The sequence below is a fragment of the Camellia sinensis genome, chromosome 9 (assembly GCF_055761805.1).
Source record: "Camellia sinensis isolate YWXY chromosome 9, ASM5576180v1, whole genome shotgun sequence".
Classification (NCBI taxonomy): Eukaryota; Viridiplantae; Streptophyta; class Magnoliopsida; order Ericales; family Theaceae; genus Camellia; species Camellia sinensis.
This window is the reverse complement of record NC_138969.1, coordinates 94,915,376-94,935,477: the sequence shown is the minus strand read 5'-3', so window position 1 is coordinate 94,935,477 and position 20,102 is coordinate 94,915,376. Positions and strand designations below refer to the sequence as shown.

The 20,102-nt window shown below is 36.3% G+C and overlaps 1 protein-coding gene across 1 annotated transcript; it reads left to right on the top strand.

Annotated features, from left to right (window-relative positions):
* The first annotated feature begins 11,065 nt into the window (after positions 1–11,065).
* On the top strand, positions 11,066–19,813 carry LOC114306345 (tyrosine decarboxylase). Its single transcript, XM_082887310.1, has 3 exons — positions 11,066–11,824; position 13,898; positions 18,610–19,813. Exons 1-3 carry the CDS (start codon positions 11,175–11,177, stop codon positions 19,534–19,536), a joined length of 1,578 nt encoding a protein of 525 aa, XP_082743436.1. The 5' UTR covers positions 11,066–11,174; the 3' UTR covers positions 19,537–19,813.
* The last annotated feature ends 289 nt before the right edge of the window (positions 19,814–20,102 follow it).

The following is a 20,102-nucleotide window of genomic DNA, read 5'->3' as shown; positions in this document are numbered from 1 at the left end:
TAAAACCAAAAAAAAAAAAAAAAAAAACCACAATATAATTTTCTTGTTACAAAAACCAAAAAATTATTTTCTTGGATTAAATAATGAAATTATTAATACAATGAAGACTTAATAAAGGAAACAAAATCTATCTTAAGACTGTTAGGCAATCTTCACTGTATTTGAAGAAAATGATTAAAGAAATAGAGAGTTTGTTTGATTACAAAAATCAAAACAGTATATATATATAATTAAAGAAAAACATATTCTTATTTTGTTACAAAAACAAAACTAGAATTTGGAAAAGAAAATTAATAAAACTGGAAAGTAAACTAATCACTTACCTTGTTATTTTCTCGAACAAAATTTGATCAAGTCCAGTGTTTTACATTGTCTGCTTAAGACAGATTCGTCCTCTCTTGGGTGCTAATCGATTATGGATGTCTATCTCCCAGGTTGAAGTGATCTACAATGAATACTAGCAGCACTACAAACTGTTCGCAAAATGCAGGAAATCAAAGCAGAGAAGAAGAACGAAATTTATTGAGTGCAAAACCCAAATGAGGGACTGTCTATTTATAAATGAAATGTGGCTTTTCAGAACAGGTTTCAACAAGTAAAAACATGTTCGAAATAGTGTTTGAAAAGATAGAAACATGTTCGCATAGATAGAACTTGTTCAGGTTGAATTTTGAGCAGATAACAGACCTGTTCGGTTGGAAGAAAATCGGGATAGGTGTGATCGACCAAACTACCAATGTGTCAATACGTTGGGGTCAATTCAGAATTAAATTTGAATTTCAAACCGAAATTCAAGTTCCAAATAGTAAGAATTTAATTTTAGAGAAAATAAAATTCAAATAATTTTGGCCCAAAAAGATAAGCATTAGGCCGGATAAGCCTAATCCAACCTCACACCATGCATTCACGCCCAAGCCCAGCCTGCTCGACTGACCAGACGGACGGACGACGGTGGCACGCACGTACGTGTGTTTGTTTTGGGTCTAGTAGGCCTAGGCACTTTGCCTATAACCTCACCCTTCCACAAAATTTGGGTACCCTTTGAAGCCCTCCCCAAGTTATAAACCCAAGGCTTATAAACCCACATCAAGTTTGCCCACCAAAGTAATATGGGACAAACCTTAACTTCAACCATTATGGAATTTCCACCAAAAACACCATTTTTATGGTCATTATGGTATTGATTTCCCATTCACCCGATAATAGTTTTGAGTAACCAAATATACAATGTGAAGCGTTACACGGCAAAGAATGCGTTGCCACATAGACCCGCCAACTTTGGCGCATGGTTCTCACCTAAAAATTAGACCAAAGTTTAAGAAAAGTCTGTTTTTTATTTTATTTTATTTTATTTTCAAACCATTTCTTACACAAGCCATAGACAAGATTGGATCCCTAGCCTGCACCTATTTTGGCCAAAATGAGCTTTTAGACCCTTTAAAACTATTTTCAAATTGATTTCAGAGATGTTGATTCCAAACTTTTCACAATGTTCAAGCTTCAAGCTTTATCAAGATCTTGTATCTTTCAGACAATGAGCAAGACCAAAGTGGAAATGAGGAGAATTTTCTAGAACCACATTGGGTTGCATCTTTTTGTTGAACCGCACCTTTTCTTTGCCATGGCCATAGCTTTTTGCTGTGGTCGTAGCTTAATGCTACGGTTGTGGGAAAGTTGGCAGGCAACGGGAAAGTTGTCTGGCCATACAATTTGTGTGACATACAAAGTAGTTTCTAGAAGTTGGTTTTCTAAGCATGTTGGAAGATGCCTTCTCTGCAATTCTAAGTGAATTCCCTGCTAACGCACCTTCTTCAGCCGTTTGCGCTTTAAATACCCCCATTGGTTCAAGAAATTGAGCTATTGATTGAAAATCTCTCAAGAGCTCTCTCTCCCTTATAGATAAATTTCTATCTGTATATCTCTATACCTTAGACGTTAAATATATGCACTGATGTCATTATTGTATTTTTTCTTATCCCAATTATCTCTCAAATATTCGATTTTGTTATTATACCCTTTTTAATTTTTTCTATCTTAGCTTGACCTTTACATTACAACTGAATAGAAGTCCTATTTGATTTGTAGAGTGGTGGTTTTGTGGACATCATTTTAAAAAGTAATAATGTGGTGATTTCAAATTCTTAGGTGCCGTTTGGTAACACTTATGTTTTCAGTTTTCTGTTTATATTTACAAAAATTTTAAAAACTGAAATAAAAACTTGTTTGGTAAAATTTTTGATTTATAAATCAGTGGTCTCAGTTTATAAATTTGGCCAAAAAATAAAAACACAAAAAATGTGTTTCCGTTTTGAGTTTTGATTTTTTTTTTTACCACCCAACACTAGCCACCACCCACCTGCCACCCACTCGCCGCCGCCACCACCACCCACCACTCACATGCCATCCACCCACCACCCGCCACTACCATCCACTGCCCGCCACCTACTTGCCACCACCACTCACCACCCACCTGCCACCACCAGCCACCCACCACCACCAGCCACCTGCCACCATCACCTACCACCCACCACCACCACCACCACCCACCCACCACCCAGTCACCTACCACCCATCACCACCACCATCACCCACCCACCCACCACCCAGTTGCTACTACCTACCACCCGCCACCGTTACCCACCCACCCACTACCACCACCACCTACCCGCCATCCGCCACCCACCTACCACCACCACCCACCACCCCATCACCACCACCACCACCTACTCGCTACCACCCACCACCCGCCACCGTCACCCACCCACCCACATACCATCACCACCTACCACCCACCCACCACCACCTGCCATCCGCCACCCACTTGCCACCGTCACCCACCCACCCACCACTACTACCCGCCACCACCAGCCACCACCCGCCATCCGCCACCCACTTGCCACTACCACCCACCACCCGCCACCACCCACTCGCTACCACCTGCCACTGTCACCCACCCACCCACCCACCGTCACCACTTTCCATCGCTGTCTTTCGCCACCACTTGCCACCACTTGCCATTTCTCACTCTATTTATATTTTTTAAAACATTTTGTCAATTACCAAATGCGTTTGTAGTTTATGTTTTTCTAAAAATAAACAAAAACCAGTTTATAAAATTTTGTAAATATAAACTGAAAATGTAAACGTTACCAAACACATCCTTAGTATTTAACATTCTTTTTATGAGACAATATGTATTCTTTCTTATTAGCATTTTTTCAAATAAGTAGTATACGAGATATTTGGATTTTCACTTATATTCTACTCGCATATATTGAGATTAATTTTGCACCCATTTTGGAGTGATTTATTTGTTGAGAGCAATATTTGGAGAGATTTGACTCAAAGCGCATGTCTAAAAGAGATTTCAATTGTGTTTGACTTTGAGATTATGATTGTATTTGTGTTGGCTAAACTTGTTTACACACTCTAGATTTTGAATATTATGAGATATCTTAACTTGTAGCTAATACTCTTAACTTCGATTGATTTTTCTATTAAGATGATGAGATTCATAACTTTGTACTTGAACTATCTTCATGAGAATGAAACAAAAATATTGAGGATAAGTTTTGAATTTTTTGGGTATATTTACTATAAACCCTCATGAGACTATACTCATCCATATGCTAAATGCAATTGAGAGTTCTACAAAAGTGGATTATATATTTGTTTTCTTTACTTGGACTAGACACGTTTTACGATGCATAAGGTTATGACAATAAGGACCAGACACGTTCTACAACACATAAGGTTGCAACAATAAAGACTAAACACATTCTACGAAACATAAATCATGCATGGTGAAAAATATGAGAATTATCGATTTAATTTGCCCCAAAATATTTAACAACTAAGATCAAAATTATATAAATCCAATCGCTAGGAGTTGAGCTGCATATTGTGTATGATATGCCTTTAAGGGGGTGTATTGTAGTTGGACTTGAGACCTATAAATACACATTGACTTTTATTATATAAAGTATAAATAAGGAAAATTTGTGATTTGCACTTTTAAAAAGGCATATAATATGAAAATTATGATTTTTATAGTGAAAATTATGAATATTTGTGGTGTGTTATGTTAATTTGTGGCAAAAGTTATGAATGATAAATTTATGCTGTGCATCCTAAAAAGTTTTGTGGTGAGCAAAATGTTATACTTTTTGTGATAAATTTTTTTTTGTGATTTTGTTATGTAATGCGCACCACAAAATCACTTTTAAGGATGTATAGTAGCACCTCTTATGAATAATAATTTTATGGACATATTTATGCATCGTTATCGTAATACAGTAATAGTGATCCTTTAAATTAACACAATAATGATCATATGAATGTGATTCACTATGGTAGCACATTAATCAGTAATACTACAAATTCAGAATTTATTTTAAAATAAAAATTAATGGTTCAAATTTATTTCACTCTGTTAACACCATATTTTATTTTCTATTTAGTTGTGGTCTGTCAATTATGGCCATATTCAATTTTATTGATTGTGGCTTGTTGGTCATGGTCAAATCTAAACTCATTGATTGTAGTTTGTCGATTTTTATCTATCGATTCAAACTATGTACCATATTTTAAGACTAACTATGGCCATATTTTATTATTGTTATTATTATTGCTATTTTTGTGCATGATGCATCGGGTGGGTCAACATGGGACATAAAAGTGGTGAGAAACTTGTAAATCCATGATGTGCAAAGAACTCATGATAAACAAATAACGTGGCTGTGAGTAAAAGTATCTAGCAGTTGCAAATTAAAGGAAGAAACTGCCTTGAGCAGTTGTTAAGAAAAACATGGGATAGTGCCATGATGTTGAGTGAGTGGCAACGTGGGTAGTTGCTTGAAGGCGAACGAAAATTGGATGGACAAACACCTATAAATAGCTTGGACAATAGAGAAAAAAGGGACCGTTCAACCCAATTCACAACATTTGTGAAATTTAAGAATGTTGGACCATTTTAATATCTTTTATTTATTTATTTATTTTGTTTACGAATCTTCTTTTGTCTTGTTCATGAATCTCATTTTGTTTGGTGAATGGAGATTTATTGTTTTTGGTGACCTTTTATCTTGTTCATGAATGGAAATTAATTGGAAGTTCATGGACTTGGTGGTGAGTTAATATTTGGAGACTCTACCTTTTCTCTAGTTTAATGGTCATTATTATTTTTTGGTGTAAATTGTAAGGTCCTAAGTGGCCTATAAATAGTTTCTCTCATCTACTCTTTTCTACACCAATTATTTTTTTTTTTACATTTGAGAGATTACTAGCCAAAGAAGTGTTTTTTTTTTTTTTTTGGTGGAGCTTTGGGTTCTCCATCTTGTGCAAAGTTGGCTGAACCACACGACAAGTGGTCGGGCTGTTGTATTCTAGAGGGGACAAGTCATAGTTTCATGACTGCTGTATCGGTATTTGGGTTCTTCCTACGGCAGTAGGCTTGATCTCCTTAAAGAAAACAAGATATCCATAGCTCAGCCTAATCTATTTGTATCTCATTTTCTTTGCATTATTTATCAATAAAATATAATTTTTCTAGTATTTTCACTAATAATTTTAAGGAGATCAACTATGGAACAAGTACCAAAAAAAACCAATGATGGAATTGGAGATCTCAACAAGCCTTTCAAGTTCAAGGGAGTTTATTTTAAGAGCTGGAAATGAAAAATTCTTTTTTACCTTAGCCTTGTGAAAGTTGCTTATGTTCTTACCGAGAAGAGCGCAAACAAAATCCCAACCGAGGATATGAATGATGAAGACTACGGGGGACATGAAGTAAAAGTGGCTTCTTACAATACAGATAAGTATAAATGCCATTTTTATCTCTGAAATTTCCTTGTTGATTAATTTTATGATTACTATGACACCGCTTACACTTTGTCTTCTATTAATTTTTGGCATACTCGCTTGTGTCATATTAACAGTAAATATATGGAAATCATGAGTAGCTTAGGATTAATTCCTAAAGTGATAAAAAAATTTGAGAAATGTGAAGTTTGTAGTAAAGCAAAAATTACCAAGTGGCCTCATAAAAGTGTTAAAAAAAAAAACCAATTTGCTAGAATTATTTCATAATGATTTGTGTGAGTTTGAAGGAATTTTAACTCAGGGTGGTAATCGATATTTTATCACTTTATTGATGATTTTTCAAAATAAACAAACGTATATTTATTAAAAAATAAAAGTGATGCTTTTGAGAAATTTAAAGAATTCCTTCTTGAAGTGAAAAATCAATTTAGTAAAAAGATTAAGAGAATTAGAAGTGATAGAGGCCGGGAGTATAAATCTCTTAGATTCAACTCTTTTGTTCAGTCATTGGGAATTATTCATGAGACCACTCCACCATATTCACCTTCATCTAATGGTGTAGCTGAAAGAAAAAATAGAATGTTAATTAACTTGACGAATGCTATGCTTATTGATTCAGGTGCTTCCTCAAATCTTTGGGGCAAGGCTATTTTGACAACTTGCCATGTGATAAATACAGTGCCACACAAAAAGACTAAAATTGTACCTTATGAGTTGTAGCGGAGGCATAAACCAAATCTAGGTTATTTGAGGGTTTGGGATTGTTTAACTTTTGTGAGGCTTGCAGATCCTAAACGACCTAAATTGGGTGAACGAGCTACCACCTGTGCTTTTCTTGGATATGTGTTGCATAGTACAGTCTATAGATTTTTTGACATGGAAAATAATATTATTTTTGAATCAGGTAATGCTATTTTTCATGAAAATAATTTTCCTTTCAAATATAGAAATAGTGGGGGTCAAATAATTTCTGAAAATATTTTATCCATGCCTAGCTCTTCTCCTCTATCTCAAATTTTTCTAGAACAAGAAAATTCTCAGATCTAACCAAGAAGGAGTAAATGAGCTAGAGTTGAAAAAGATTTTGGCTCTGGCTATTATCTTAACAATGTAGAAGAAATTCCTCTTACGGTGCAAGAAGTTTTATTATCACCTAATGCTATATTCTAGAGAGAGGCTGTAAATGATGAGATAGATTCACTACTTTTAAATAAAACATGGAAGCTAGTAGATTTACCTCCAGGTTGTAAAACTATTGGATGTAAATGGGTCCTTCGTAAAAAACTTAAACCGGATGGAACTATAGATAAATATAAAGCGAGGCTTGTCGCTAAAGGTTTTAAGCAACAAGTTGATCTTGATTTCTTTGATACTTTTTCTCCGATTACTAGAGTTACATCCATTAGACTGTTGATAGCGGTGGCTGCAATTCATGATTTAAAAATTCATCAAATGGATGTAAAAACAACATTTTTAAATGGAGATCTTGATGAGGAGATTTACATGGACCAACCCGAAGCCTTTGTGCCTGGCCAAGAAAGTAAGACCAAGAAAGTAAGGTGTGTAAGCTAACTAAATCCCTTTATGGTTTAAAACAAACTCCTAAACAGTGGCATGAGAAATTTGATTCCAGCATGCTTGAGAATGGCTAAAAGACTAATGAATGTGATAAGTGCATATATTATAAAACTTGTGAAAATGCACATGTGATTATTAGCATATGGATGATCTACTTATCTTTAGCTATAATTTGCATATTATAAATGAGACCAAAAATATGCTTAATAGTCACTTTTATATGAAAGATCTTGGTGAAGTCAATTTTATTTTGGGAATTAAAATTACCAAGACTAATGATGCATTTTTCTTGATCAATCGCATTATATTGAGAAAATTTTAAAGAAATATAATTTCTAGACTGCAAACATGTTGCTACTCCTTTTGATACAAGCGTATTTATCTGTTGTAACAAATGAAAAAGAAGTGATTAATCAAAAGGAATATGCTAGCATGATTGGTAGTTTGAGATATGCTACTGACTGTACTAGACCTGACATTGCATATACTATTGGAGTACTTAGTAAATTTACTAGCAAGCTGAGTCAAGATCATTGGCTAGCCATGAGAAAAATTATGAGATATTTATTTGGTACCAAAAATTATGATTTGTTTTATAACAAGTATCCTACGGTACTTGAGGGATATAGTGATGCCGATTGGAATATTTTGTCAGATGATTCCCTCTCTACGTCGGGTTTTATTTTTACCTTAGGTGGTAGTGCTATATGTTGGAAGTCTAAAAAACAGACTATAATTGCTAATTCAACTATGGAAGCAGAGCTTATAGCATTAGCTTCAACATGCAAGGAAGCGAATTGGTTGAGAGATTTGATATATGAAATTCTTTATTGGAAAAAACAATTCCTCCTGTGTTAATTTGTTGTGATAGCACTGTTGCTGTTGGTAGAGTGAGCAATCATTTTTATAATGGTAAATCCAGACACATTCGAAGGAAACACAGTAATGTGAGATCCTATTTGAGTAATGGCATCATAACTATGAATTATGTAAAATCTTTCGATAATCTTGGAGATCCGTTAACCAAGGCCTTAGCAAGAGGTAGAGTCTGGAATACATCGAGGGAGATGGGTTTGAAGCCCCTAAAGTCATAAACCATATATGAGAACACCCAACCAAAGGACCAGAGATCCTATAACTAGGTTCAAAGGGAAAAACGAATTATATGGTGGTTGTAAAAAATGCACTTCTTAATATTTTGTTGCCCATCCCTATGATGTAAGTGCATATGTCCTGTAATGTTGGAGGGTTGAGTTTTTATACTCTTAATGAAATTCTGTAGCTCTTGTTGAGTGGGGTATATATATTACAGGAACATCCTTGACAGATTTCAACTATGTGAGCATGGAAGTGGAGCCACTTTCTATGAGAACAAGGCTTATTATCAAATATGCTCATGAAAACTGGGATATGCACAAGGTTGTAATGTGCTAGCTATTAAAAACTCATGTCAACACTTGGATTATTATGTGTCAGCAGTAATACTTTATTTCCCCTAAGCAGTTATAGTTCAAGTCTAAGATCACTACTGACTCTGGAGTAGAGGTTGTTATTTCACCAATGAAAGTTCAATGCAGAGCACGCCTTTATGATGCTTACTAGTCTATCTTTGTTTGGTAATCTCTTTTGCCTTTGTTGATATTAAAATGAGTGGGGGATTGTTGGACCATTTTAATATCTTTTATTTATTTATTTTGTTCATGAATCTTCTTTTGTCTTGTTCATGAATCTCATTTTGTTTGGTGAATAGAGATTCATTTTTTTTTTTTTGGTGACCTTTTGTCTTATTCATGAATAAAAATTAATTGGAAGTTCATGGACTTGGTGGTGAGTTAATATTTGGAGACTCTCCTTTTCTCTAGTTTAATGCTCATTATTATTTTTTGGTGTAAATTGTAAGGTCCTAAGTGGCCTATAAATAGTTCATTTCATCTACTCTTTTCTACACCAACTATTTTTTTTTTATATTTGAGAGATTACTAGCCAAAAAAGGGTGTTTTTCTTGGTGGAGCTTTGGATTCACCATGTTGTGTAGAGTTGGCCGAACCATATGACAAGTGGTCGGGCTGTAGTATCCTAGAGGGAACAAGTTATAGTTTCATGACTGCTGCATTGGTATTTAGGTTCTTCCTTCCGCAATGGGGTTGATCTCCTTAAAGAAAATGAGATATCCGTGGCCCAGCCTGATCTATTTGTATCTCGTTTTCTTTGCATTATTTATCAATAAAATATAAATTTTTTGGTATTTTCACTAACAAAGAATAGTATAACTTATCTAGGAAAATTTAAGAATAGTGTAACTTATCTAGGAGTAGTTCAGTACATGTAACTAGGAGTAGTTTTTAGCAGTTAGTTCCAGTTTGTTCCAGACGTGTTGCTTGTAATGCTTAAGGATTGTACTTTGATTCTTGTGATTAAGTGACAAATTTTAGTGTTATTAATTTTACTTTGTTTCTTCATATTACAATCTCTAAAGAAGTCTTTGAATCTATGAAGGCTAGGACACCAACCACAATTGCTTGATCTGTTTATTGTTTGTGAAATTTTGGTTTTTTGGTCGAATCAACTCTGTTGATTTGGCCCAAACCAGGTTTTTGCTAACACACTCATAAACTCTATACTTTAACAATTTAATTTTCACTACACATCTCTATTTGTGGTCAATTTTGGGTTTGGGTCCCTAGCTTTTTTGCATAATAATTGGTTCGTGAACATAGCCAGGGGCAGAGGCAGCATAGGGCCAGGGGGGTCTCGTGCCCCCCTCAGTTAGAAATTATTATTATTTTTTTATTATCATGTATAAAATGTATTCTCATTTTTTTTTCTTAACATGTTCTTTGGCTAATGATTTATTATATTATTCACAAGAAGTAGTTATTTGATACTTTGAGAACAATATGTGGTGTTGTTTATATAGTACTTTAAATCAATAGTGTAGTGAAAAATATTATAGATTGGATATAATGAGCTCATTATTTTCAAGTAGTTGACATACCACTTAGTGTGATTTGTGATTGCTTTGAGCATTACGTAGGTAACGCCATATGGTACTCTAAGACTTTTTAATAATTTTCATTCAAAACACGCCATTTATAAACAATGTCATCTCATTAATATTTTTTTGTTAAATAAAAATTAAATAGATTTTATAATAATTTATGTTATAAATGATATGTTTTTATTTTTTAAAATTAGGAATTTTGATCCATAAGTTTTGGTTTTAAAATTGTAAACTTACATCATCATTTCACACCGAACTATTCCACACTATTATAGAATTTTGATTTGTTCTTATTAATAATGAATATATAACTTTTTATGTTTAAATTTATCTCATAAAATTATTATTATCTTAATATTGCACATGATTTTTTTTAAATAAAAAATTGTAATTAATAAATATCCCCTTTAAGGATCCTCTAGAGTGATTTTTTCCTAAAGTTTTCTAGAGTGTTTCATTGTGTGGTTGAGATTTATTGGCAAGTCACATCAATTTTTCTGATGTGACTTGCCAGTAAATCTCAACCACACAATGGAACACTCTAGGAAACTTTAGGAAAATTTCACTCTAGAGGATCCTTGGTGAATTTTCTGGCTCCGTTATTAACATAGCACCTCTCTAACTCTTAACTCTCTATATATGTGGGCATGCATCAATAACCACATATGAACCGGCACTTCTCTCTCTTTATCTCGCTTAGAGTAGAGAGCAGGTCTTCGAACCCAACAAACCGCCATCCTTCACCCAGAAACCACCTCAAACAATCTTCATCCAAATGGGTAGTCTCAAGGCTGGCCCTGAATTTGAAAACGGTTCAACCTCTATGTTGAACCCTCTAGATCCTGAGGAATTCAGAAAGCAGGGCCATATGATAGTAGATTTTCTGGCTGATTACTACCAAAATGTTGAGAAATACCCGGTTCGAAGCCAAGTTGAACCGGGTTATCTCCCAAAATGTTTGCCAGAGTCCGCTCCTTACGAGCCCGAACCAATAGAAACAATTCTCCAAGATGTGCAGATGCATATAATGCCAGGCATCACACATTGGCAAAGTCCTAACTACTTTGCTTACTTCCCATCAAGCGGAAGTACTGCTGGATTTCTTGGAGAAATGCTTAGCGCCGGCTTTAATGTTGTTGGTTTCAACTGGATGTCGTCACCTGCTGCAACTGAGCTAGAAAGCATAGTCATGGATTGGCTTGGAAAAATGCTTCAGCTTCCCATGTCTTTCCTTTTCTGCGGCAATGGTGGTGGTGTTTTACAAGGAACCACATGTGAGGCCATTTTGTGCACACTAATCGCTGCGAGAGATCAAATTCTAAACAAAATTGGGAGAGATAGCATTGGGAAGCTAGTGGTTTATGGTTCTGATCAGACCCATTTTGCACTCCAAAAGGCAACCAAAATTGCTGGAATCAACCCTGAGTGTTAGTAATGGGCGCCCATGTGGCATGACCATTCGAACATAATTTGGATCTTATCCAAATAGGTTTTGAATTAAATTCAAACCTATTTAGGATAACCACTCAGGATATAGATATTATCAGTTTTAACTGATATGGATAAATAATAATAATATAATATATATCTGATATATGGTTATGGGTAACCTAGAGAAAAAAAACGTAGGTTTTGTTTTCTACCCATAAACTGACTCTCTCCCAAAAACAACGATCAAGTCTTCTGCACTGTGATTTGTGTGGGTGATATTCAATCTGTGATATCACTCCACTGCTGGGTTGGTTTATCAATTTTCTGGAAGCACGTGATTTATCCACGAGGTTCTATCATTGAAAAGGTATGATATGATTATTTTATCCGCTGCATAATTGTTTGTTTTTATTTACATTGGTATCAGAGCCATTGATGGATATTTTCGTGCTTTCTTTTATCATGTGCATATTTATAAAAGATGTGGAGATCCAAAATATTTCATTTTTATGATCATTAATGTCTTTTTTAAGACCATAAACGGTTTTATTTTGAAAAAAGGAGTCCGGCAGTATAAAAATCGGACCGGAAAACACCCGGGAAGGCGGCGCGTGTGATTCACGCGCTGTATGACGCTGAGCAGCAGCCCCACGCGCCACCACGCGCCTCCACGCGCTGAGCGCGTTAGGCACGCGCCCCCACGCGCGATCTGTCACCTCCCTTCCACACGCGCGCGTTAGCCGCCCCGCTTCCAGCCGCGCCACGTGTGCGACACACGCGCGCCATGCGCCGCGCCGCGTTGACTCGCGCCGAGTTGCGCTGAGCGGCCCCAAGCCGAGCCGAGCCGTTTTCCCGCCTGGCTTGGCTCTAAGGCTCTGTTTGTTTGTTTTTAATTCTGAATTGCGTTAATTGGCCATAATTTATTCGTTATAGCTTTGTTTTAAGCATGGTTGGTACCTTCAGACTCAGAATTAATTTTTATACATTCTGTAAAATTTTGAAAATTTTACGAAAATAAAAAATATTTTTTCTGTGTTAATAATTCATTTTTTATGCTTTAAAATGATTCTGGTATTGGATAATTAATTTTCTGGGGTTGAAATTTTTATTGTGGACTTCTGAAATGTTTTACTATCTACTGGTAATATTGTTTCAGTTTATCAGTTTCTGGATTTTTTATTTCTACTTTTATGTGTGTTTATTAGTTATTTAAAATTCCAGAATATTTTAGAAAAATTCCAGAAAATTTCAAAATGATGTACACTTTAATTATGGCATAATCTGAATATTGAATACAGCATATTTTTTTTGGATTTGTAATATGTTGAAATTAGAAGAGCATGATTATTTATTTATTTATTAGAATTCCATTATTAAATAAATATAGCATGAGTTATTTGTAGATTTGCATTAAAATGCTATTGTATGGATTTTATCATGCTTTGTATATGCCATAGTCAGTGGGAGGTTATTCGGTTGAGAGAAATCTTTGTAGATTAACTCCCGAAAACCAATATTTTGCGCATAAATTAAACTAAATTTTGGATAATTGTCATTTGTGGCGCAAGAGATGATTACGAGCATAGCGGATTTTCGATCTTGCGACTTGTGTAATATTGTCACTATTTAATTTAGATTTTTGCGGCAAAATTATATTATGCTAATCAAATTAATCCCAATACGAATTTCTCTCTAAATTGATTTAGCTTATGGAAGTTAATTTGGTTGACCTAGACTTAGTAGAGATGTTCAAATGTGAACAAACTAATCCCATTCTTTAGATGAGCAAAAGTCTTGGAGACTTTAGGTCAAACCTTAATTGAGCCAAAGTAAGGAAACATGACTCAAAGTCGCCGTGTTTTTGTTGCCTTGTTTGGCACAATAAAAACTAATGTGTGCGCTATAGTTAGCGGCACACTACATAGTTTTGGTTGGCGAGTTTTGGAGTTATGAAATTAGTAAGCCCTCAATAGATCTGTATATGATCTTGACTAATGAGCTGCGCGGATTGACTTTGTAATTTGACTTGTAAATAATGTTACATCATTGGATGAAGTAACATTCAAGAGTCACATCATCCAAGAAATGCGAGCTTAAATAAATTAGTCATTAAGTGTAAGACGAGTAGCCAGTACGAGCAGTGTTTTGCTCTCTACCCAATTATTGGGAGTGGATTGAGCGAAATTTCATGCACTATAATAGTGTGCGTTGAAATATCACGTGAAGTTAAAAGATTAGCGCTTAGAAGCTGCAAAATCTATTAACACTGAGTGAAAAGATTAGCGCTTAGTGGCTGCAAAATCTATTAGCATTGCCAACTTGTCTAAGTGTGGACACTTACTGTTTCCACACTTGAGTGTGAAACATGGATGAGGTGCTTCTTTGTGTGATTCCTTTACTAGGCTAACGTTTTGAATAACATTTACCGCTAAGCGCAAACGTTGCAGCATAGTAATGAAAAGGTTAAGGCTGACAAGGTTGTTATGACTCTAAGAATTTAACGCATCGCTTGTAAGAGCATTGTGTTGAATTAGACTCTTTAGCCTAATTCGCGCTTAAGTTACTTCAGGAGCTATCATAGTTGATAGCTTATTCTCTCCTTCTTGTGGATAGTAGAATTAATTGCAAGTAACTATGAAGCGAGAAATAGAGATGGCAACAGGAGTATCGTCATCTTTCAACTAGATGTATTAAAGTGTATGGAGAATAAAATTGACTTGAAGGTGCAGGGGATTAGCACTTACTAGTTAAATTTGCGACTTAGGCGCAGTTGATATCTCCATGGCATCCTTTTTATGATCTAGTGAATATGACTTAGTCGTGAGTCATTACCTAGTTGGGCCTAAACCTTTAAAACTTGTCTTCGAGAACTCACACATTAAGATGATTGGAATTAGTTTATGACATTGGTCATGAACCAGTGGCTTATTATACTTAATCACATTAATGAGATGATGACACGATGGTTTGAGTAGGCCTTCTCGGGCCCACTCGCTTATGACATCCTGCTCTCATGTGAATGTGTAACTTTGTTCGCAATGGGTGCGCACAAGTAAGTAGGAAAGCCGCAGAAGGTCATTTGTTTTGGCGCATTTAGTCCACTATGATATTTTGTGACTAGATATGTGTGAGGGTATGATAGCTAAGCCTCAATCTCGACACATTTATAGATTACGATACGCATCTGAGTCAAGACTATTTGATCTCCCATAAGTCAAAAGTTTTGAGATGATTTTTGACATTGCACATATGACGTCGAGATCAATTAGATAAGAGTTTTTTGTGCTTTTAGTTTTGACCAAGGTGGCGAGTATCTATTTGAGTTATTTTTTCAGAAAAACTCTGTGAAGAGAGATGGATGCTTAGAAAATTGATTATTCCTAGTACTCAACAACACACTGGTGTAGTAGAGATAAGGAATTAAATATTGTTAATGTTAGGTAGATAATGGCGCAAAATGTTTCCCAATTGGGAATTGCACTAGTTTGTTGCCTATATCCCTAACTAAGTGCCCTCCATTTCAGATTTTACACTCCATTTTTGAGTAATGGGTTAGCAGAGAGCCATCTATGGGCGATCTGTAACCATTAAGCAGCTTATCTTTATTCTACTTCTCATAAGATTGCGAAGTTAAGACCTAGGGTTCTATAGCGCATTATTGTATGCTGTCTTGTAAACACAAAGGGTCGTGTGGCGCATTATTGTATGCGGTCATGCAAACCCTCCGGGTCATGTGCATATAGGTAAGCAGCTTTGTGGTAGTGTAACTAAGTCACATAAAGTTTTATTAGTAAAGGTGACGTGAATAGAGTTTTCGGAACTCTATAAGATGGAGAATTCCAAGCATAGCGCTCTATGTAGCCTAGTTGAGAATGGAAAGAAATTTCCAATATCCTAGGGACAGTGGGAGCGATGTGTCTACTAATGGATTACTCCATTAGAGCAGAATACTCTACATTCTTAGTTGCGTGGTAGCAAATGTGAAAATTTTCCACGTCATCACTGGGTGATTGAGAGGGAAACATTCATGATTGCTCCGCAAGATGATAAAGAGCCTAGGATAATGCCAAAGGCTCTAGTCCCCTGTTTTTAGAAAGTGGATCCATGTTGCGCAGTTTAAGACAAAGTATTTGAGGATTAACCATTTTTATAATTTGGTTGACTTTCCATTATGACGCAAAACTGTTATAAAGTTATGCGTAATTTGGATAGTCATTGTTGAGGCATAAGGCTCGCTAGATACCGAATGGTCGCACCATTGAGGAAAGTGTAGACCATGAGAAGACTTCCTCCTGGGGAGTGAGGTTATTTTGACTTAGGCTATAATTGACATAAGTTCGGAACATTGATTTGTGGACATTGTGACCTGATTTCTCATTAGAGAATTGGATAAGTAGATCCGTAGGGATTTACCTTCTGCTTTTATGGTGAAAAGTTAAGAGCGCAAAAAGGTTGCTGGTTCCAATAAATCTTTTACAACCTAAAGCAGTTATCCATACAGTGGTTCTTAGATTTCGTCAAGCCATGATAGGCCAACGATGATCAATGAAGACCACTGAGGCATGATCAATGGTCCAAAAGAAGTTTTTCCTTACTTAGTCATTATGAGCCAGGAATTTATAAGGTTGTCGCCACCTAGGGTGGGCAGTCCTCTATTTTAGATATGATGGACATGGGTGATGTAATTTATATGCTCGGATGTACGATCCTTAGGGATTGTTTTAGGAAAATTCTCGGTCTGTCTTCGATGACTTACATAGAGAATATCTTAGAATGATTCTAGATGCAAAATTGCAAATCCATTGACTTACCTATCGGTAAAAGCCAGAGCCTTAGCTATTGAGTGAATCCTCAGATTGTCTTTGGGAGAAACAGATGACCTATATTCCTTGATCTTTTCTTTGTTGTGGGAGCCTAAAGTACGCTATGTGGGCGTATTCGGCATGATAAGTGTTATCTTTGATAAATGGTTAACTGAGTTGTTCAGACTTTGACCTTGCTCATTAGACTGTGGATAAAATGCTTTATTAGAAGCATATTAATTTGCTCCTTGTAAAATTCAATGCGCTGGTTGGGCGCATCTGCGCTAGTTGGGCGCATTAAGAATGAACGCAAATTGGTCACCAAAAATATCTTTAGAGAGGTTATTGCGCAAGAGGTAGTGATCTTAAATCATTTCATGTGAGGCGCACATGGTGGATTCCGTTGTATATACTTATCGCAAGAGGTGCTGATAAGGCTTATGTTTGGAATCTATAATTGCGCAAGTTGTGGTCAATTTTTTTTTAAATTCGATCACTTATTTTGAGATGATGGGATGTTGACACTATTACGGTTTGTGTCATAATGATTAGCAAATGATGATGTCAGCAGGCAAGATTGGCTCACTCACACGAGCAATCGCCCTTGGCGCTTGGGAGCGAGCAAGGATGAGACTGGTGGTTTGTTTTTATTCGGAGCCAAGAGAGGCTTAAATCATCCACTATGTATGTCGCCTTGGTTATAACCAAGATGAGGTCGTGTTAAGGACCAAACATGGATGTTAGTACCCACTTTCCATGTTGTGCCTGTTACGATTAGCCAGATTCGAGATCTCATTTGGCGCCTAGAAGGCGAGCAAATAGAGAATTCGGGTTAGGCGCTAGAAAGCGACTAGACTAATATCTGTACGGTGTATCGAGTATGACGTCACTCTTTATGGAAGAGTTACTCCACCGTAACATGTATTCATACTATATGTGCTTAGCGACCGAGTAATGAGGTGAGAGAATGGATCCCTGCTTCCTCACCGTGTGAGTCTTACGAGTCATTATTGATATGACTTTCATTTATGTACCCTTTTTTGACTTTTGACTATGTCATAAGGTAAGGGGTTGATATTCTGCTACTTTGGTATGTTGCCTGCGGTCATGCATGATTCGGCCTTAAGGGACATCACTGGGAAAGCGGTCAATCCTAAACTAAATGGCATGAGTGCAAAGGGAAGATCATCTAGTATTACACCACTGTTGTATATTCACTGCCGGCAACTCACATCGCTCTGTATGAGAGGCGAATTGAGTGTGAATATATTGCAAGAATTGAGAGGGTCAAACATGCTCTTTTTTGAGGGATTAGAGATATTTTTTGGACCGGTGTAATTAGATGGGTCTGGGGTATATGAGACACTATTTTTGTTCTTTTTGGGTTGATGTCTCTATGCTGGCTCATTTTGAGTTTCTAGTATAGAGCTCCCACATGCAGGTGTTCTCAGCAGTCGCACGGTGCAGTGGCTAGTATGAGATTGTTTATTTTTGGGAGATTGAGACAGAGATGTGGCAGTGTCATACCAACCCATGTGCGAGTGGGAGATGTTAGTAATGGGCGCCCATGTGGCAAGACCATTCGAACATAATTTGGATCTTATCCAAATAGGTTTTGAATTAAATTCAAACCTATTTAGGATAACCACTCAGGATATAGATATTATCAGTTTTAACTGATATGGATAAATAATAATAATATAATATATATCTGATATATGGTTATGGGTAACCTAGAGAAAAAAAAACGTAGGTTTTGTTTTCTACCCATAAACTGACTCTCTCCCAAAAACAACGATCAAGTCTTCTGCACTGTGATTTGTGTGGGTGATATTCAATCTGTGATATCACTCCACTGCTGGGTTGGTTTATCAATTTTCTGGAAGCACGTGATTTATCCACGAGGTTCTATCATTGAAAAGGTATGATATGATTATTTTATCCGCTGCATAATTGTTTGTTTTTATTTACACTGAGAATTTTCGAGCCATCTCTACAACAAAATCTACTGCATTTGGGTTATCTCCTGACTCCCTAGAATCAGCAATTCTCTTAGATGTGGAAAGTGGGTTAATGCCACTGTTTTTATGTGCCACTGTTGGGACTACTTCAACAACTGTCATAGATCCATTAGGACCGCTATGTGACGTGGCAAAACGTTATGATATGTGGGTCCACGTGGACGCTGCATATACCGGAAGCGCATGCATCTGCCCGGAGTTCCGACACTATATTGATGGAGTTGAGGGTGCAAACTCATTTAGTCTGAATGCACATAAGTGGTTCTTCACTAATTTGGATTGTTGTTGCCTTTGGGTTAAGGACCCAAATGCACTAATCAAAGCTCTGTCGACAAATCCTGAGTACTTAAGGAACAAGGCTACTGAATCAAAGCAAGTGGTGGACTACAAAGACTGGCAAATAGCTCTAAGCAGACGATTTCGAGCGATGACGCTGTGGCTTGTGCTGCGAAGTTACGGTGTAGCTAACCTTAGGAACTTGATAAGAGGTCACGTCAATATGGCCAAGCATTTTGAAGGGCTTGTAGCAATGGACAGTAGGTTTGAGGTTGTTGCCCCTAGAAACTTTGGATTGGTTTGTTTTAGAATTTCCCCGTCGGCTCTTACTCTTGGTGATCACAATCACAACAACAAGGCTTCTGAATCTGGATCCGATGAAAACCATGCAAATGAAATCAACAGCAAATTGCTGGAGTCCATCAATGCATCAGGACGGATGTACATGAGTCATGGTGTTATTGGAGGAGTTTACGCCATTCGTTTCGCAGTGGGTGCAACTCTTTCGAACTATCAACATGTGGACCTGGCTTGGCAAGTGATTCAGGACCACGCACATGCCATACTTGCTGCTTCCTTAAATTCCCCACCTAGTTTTTTCCCTTAAGGCTTCCGAAAAATGTTATGGCGCAAGACTAAAGCATCCAGATTTTTTCCGGATAGTGATTATGTGTTATCGATTGAATTGATAAAGTGTGAATTTAAGTGTGAAATAAATTTAAATTATAGATTAATATTTATGGGTAAAATTCAGGGTAATATTTCTAAGAAAGTTGTATTACTATATGTTGCCCCACTTCTAAGATGTTTAGCCAATAACAACTGTTTGTTTGTTTGAGTGATGAAATTATTAGTATAGTGTGATTGAATGCGAATATTGCAAGTGTGATGGTATTAAATTAAAATTTTAATATAAATTATATTTGTTTGCACATTGTATAATGATATTAGTTGACTATGATTAAATCTATAAAATTATGCAAAAGTCCTTGTTATATAGAAGGTGATTTTGTTGTTTTTGTAAAACGAGAGGCAATATAATCTTTTTACCTCCAATTTCAAGGGACTAGATTTCAATACAATGGTACAAACTCTTCCATCGGATCGCTAGTCTCCTCCTTTGATGGATTTTAGAGTCTCACGGGACTCTTAATCCTATGACAATTTTTTTAA

Coding starts and splice junctions, on each gene's coding strand:
- LOC114306345 (XM_082887310.1), top strand. CDS start 11,175: ATGGGTAGTCTCAAGGCTGGCCCTGAATTTGAAAACGGTTCAACCTCT.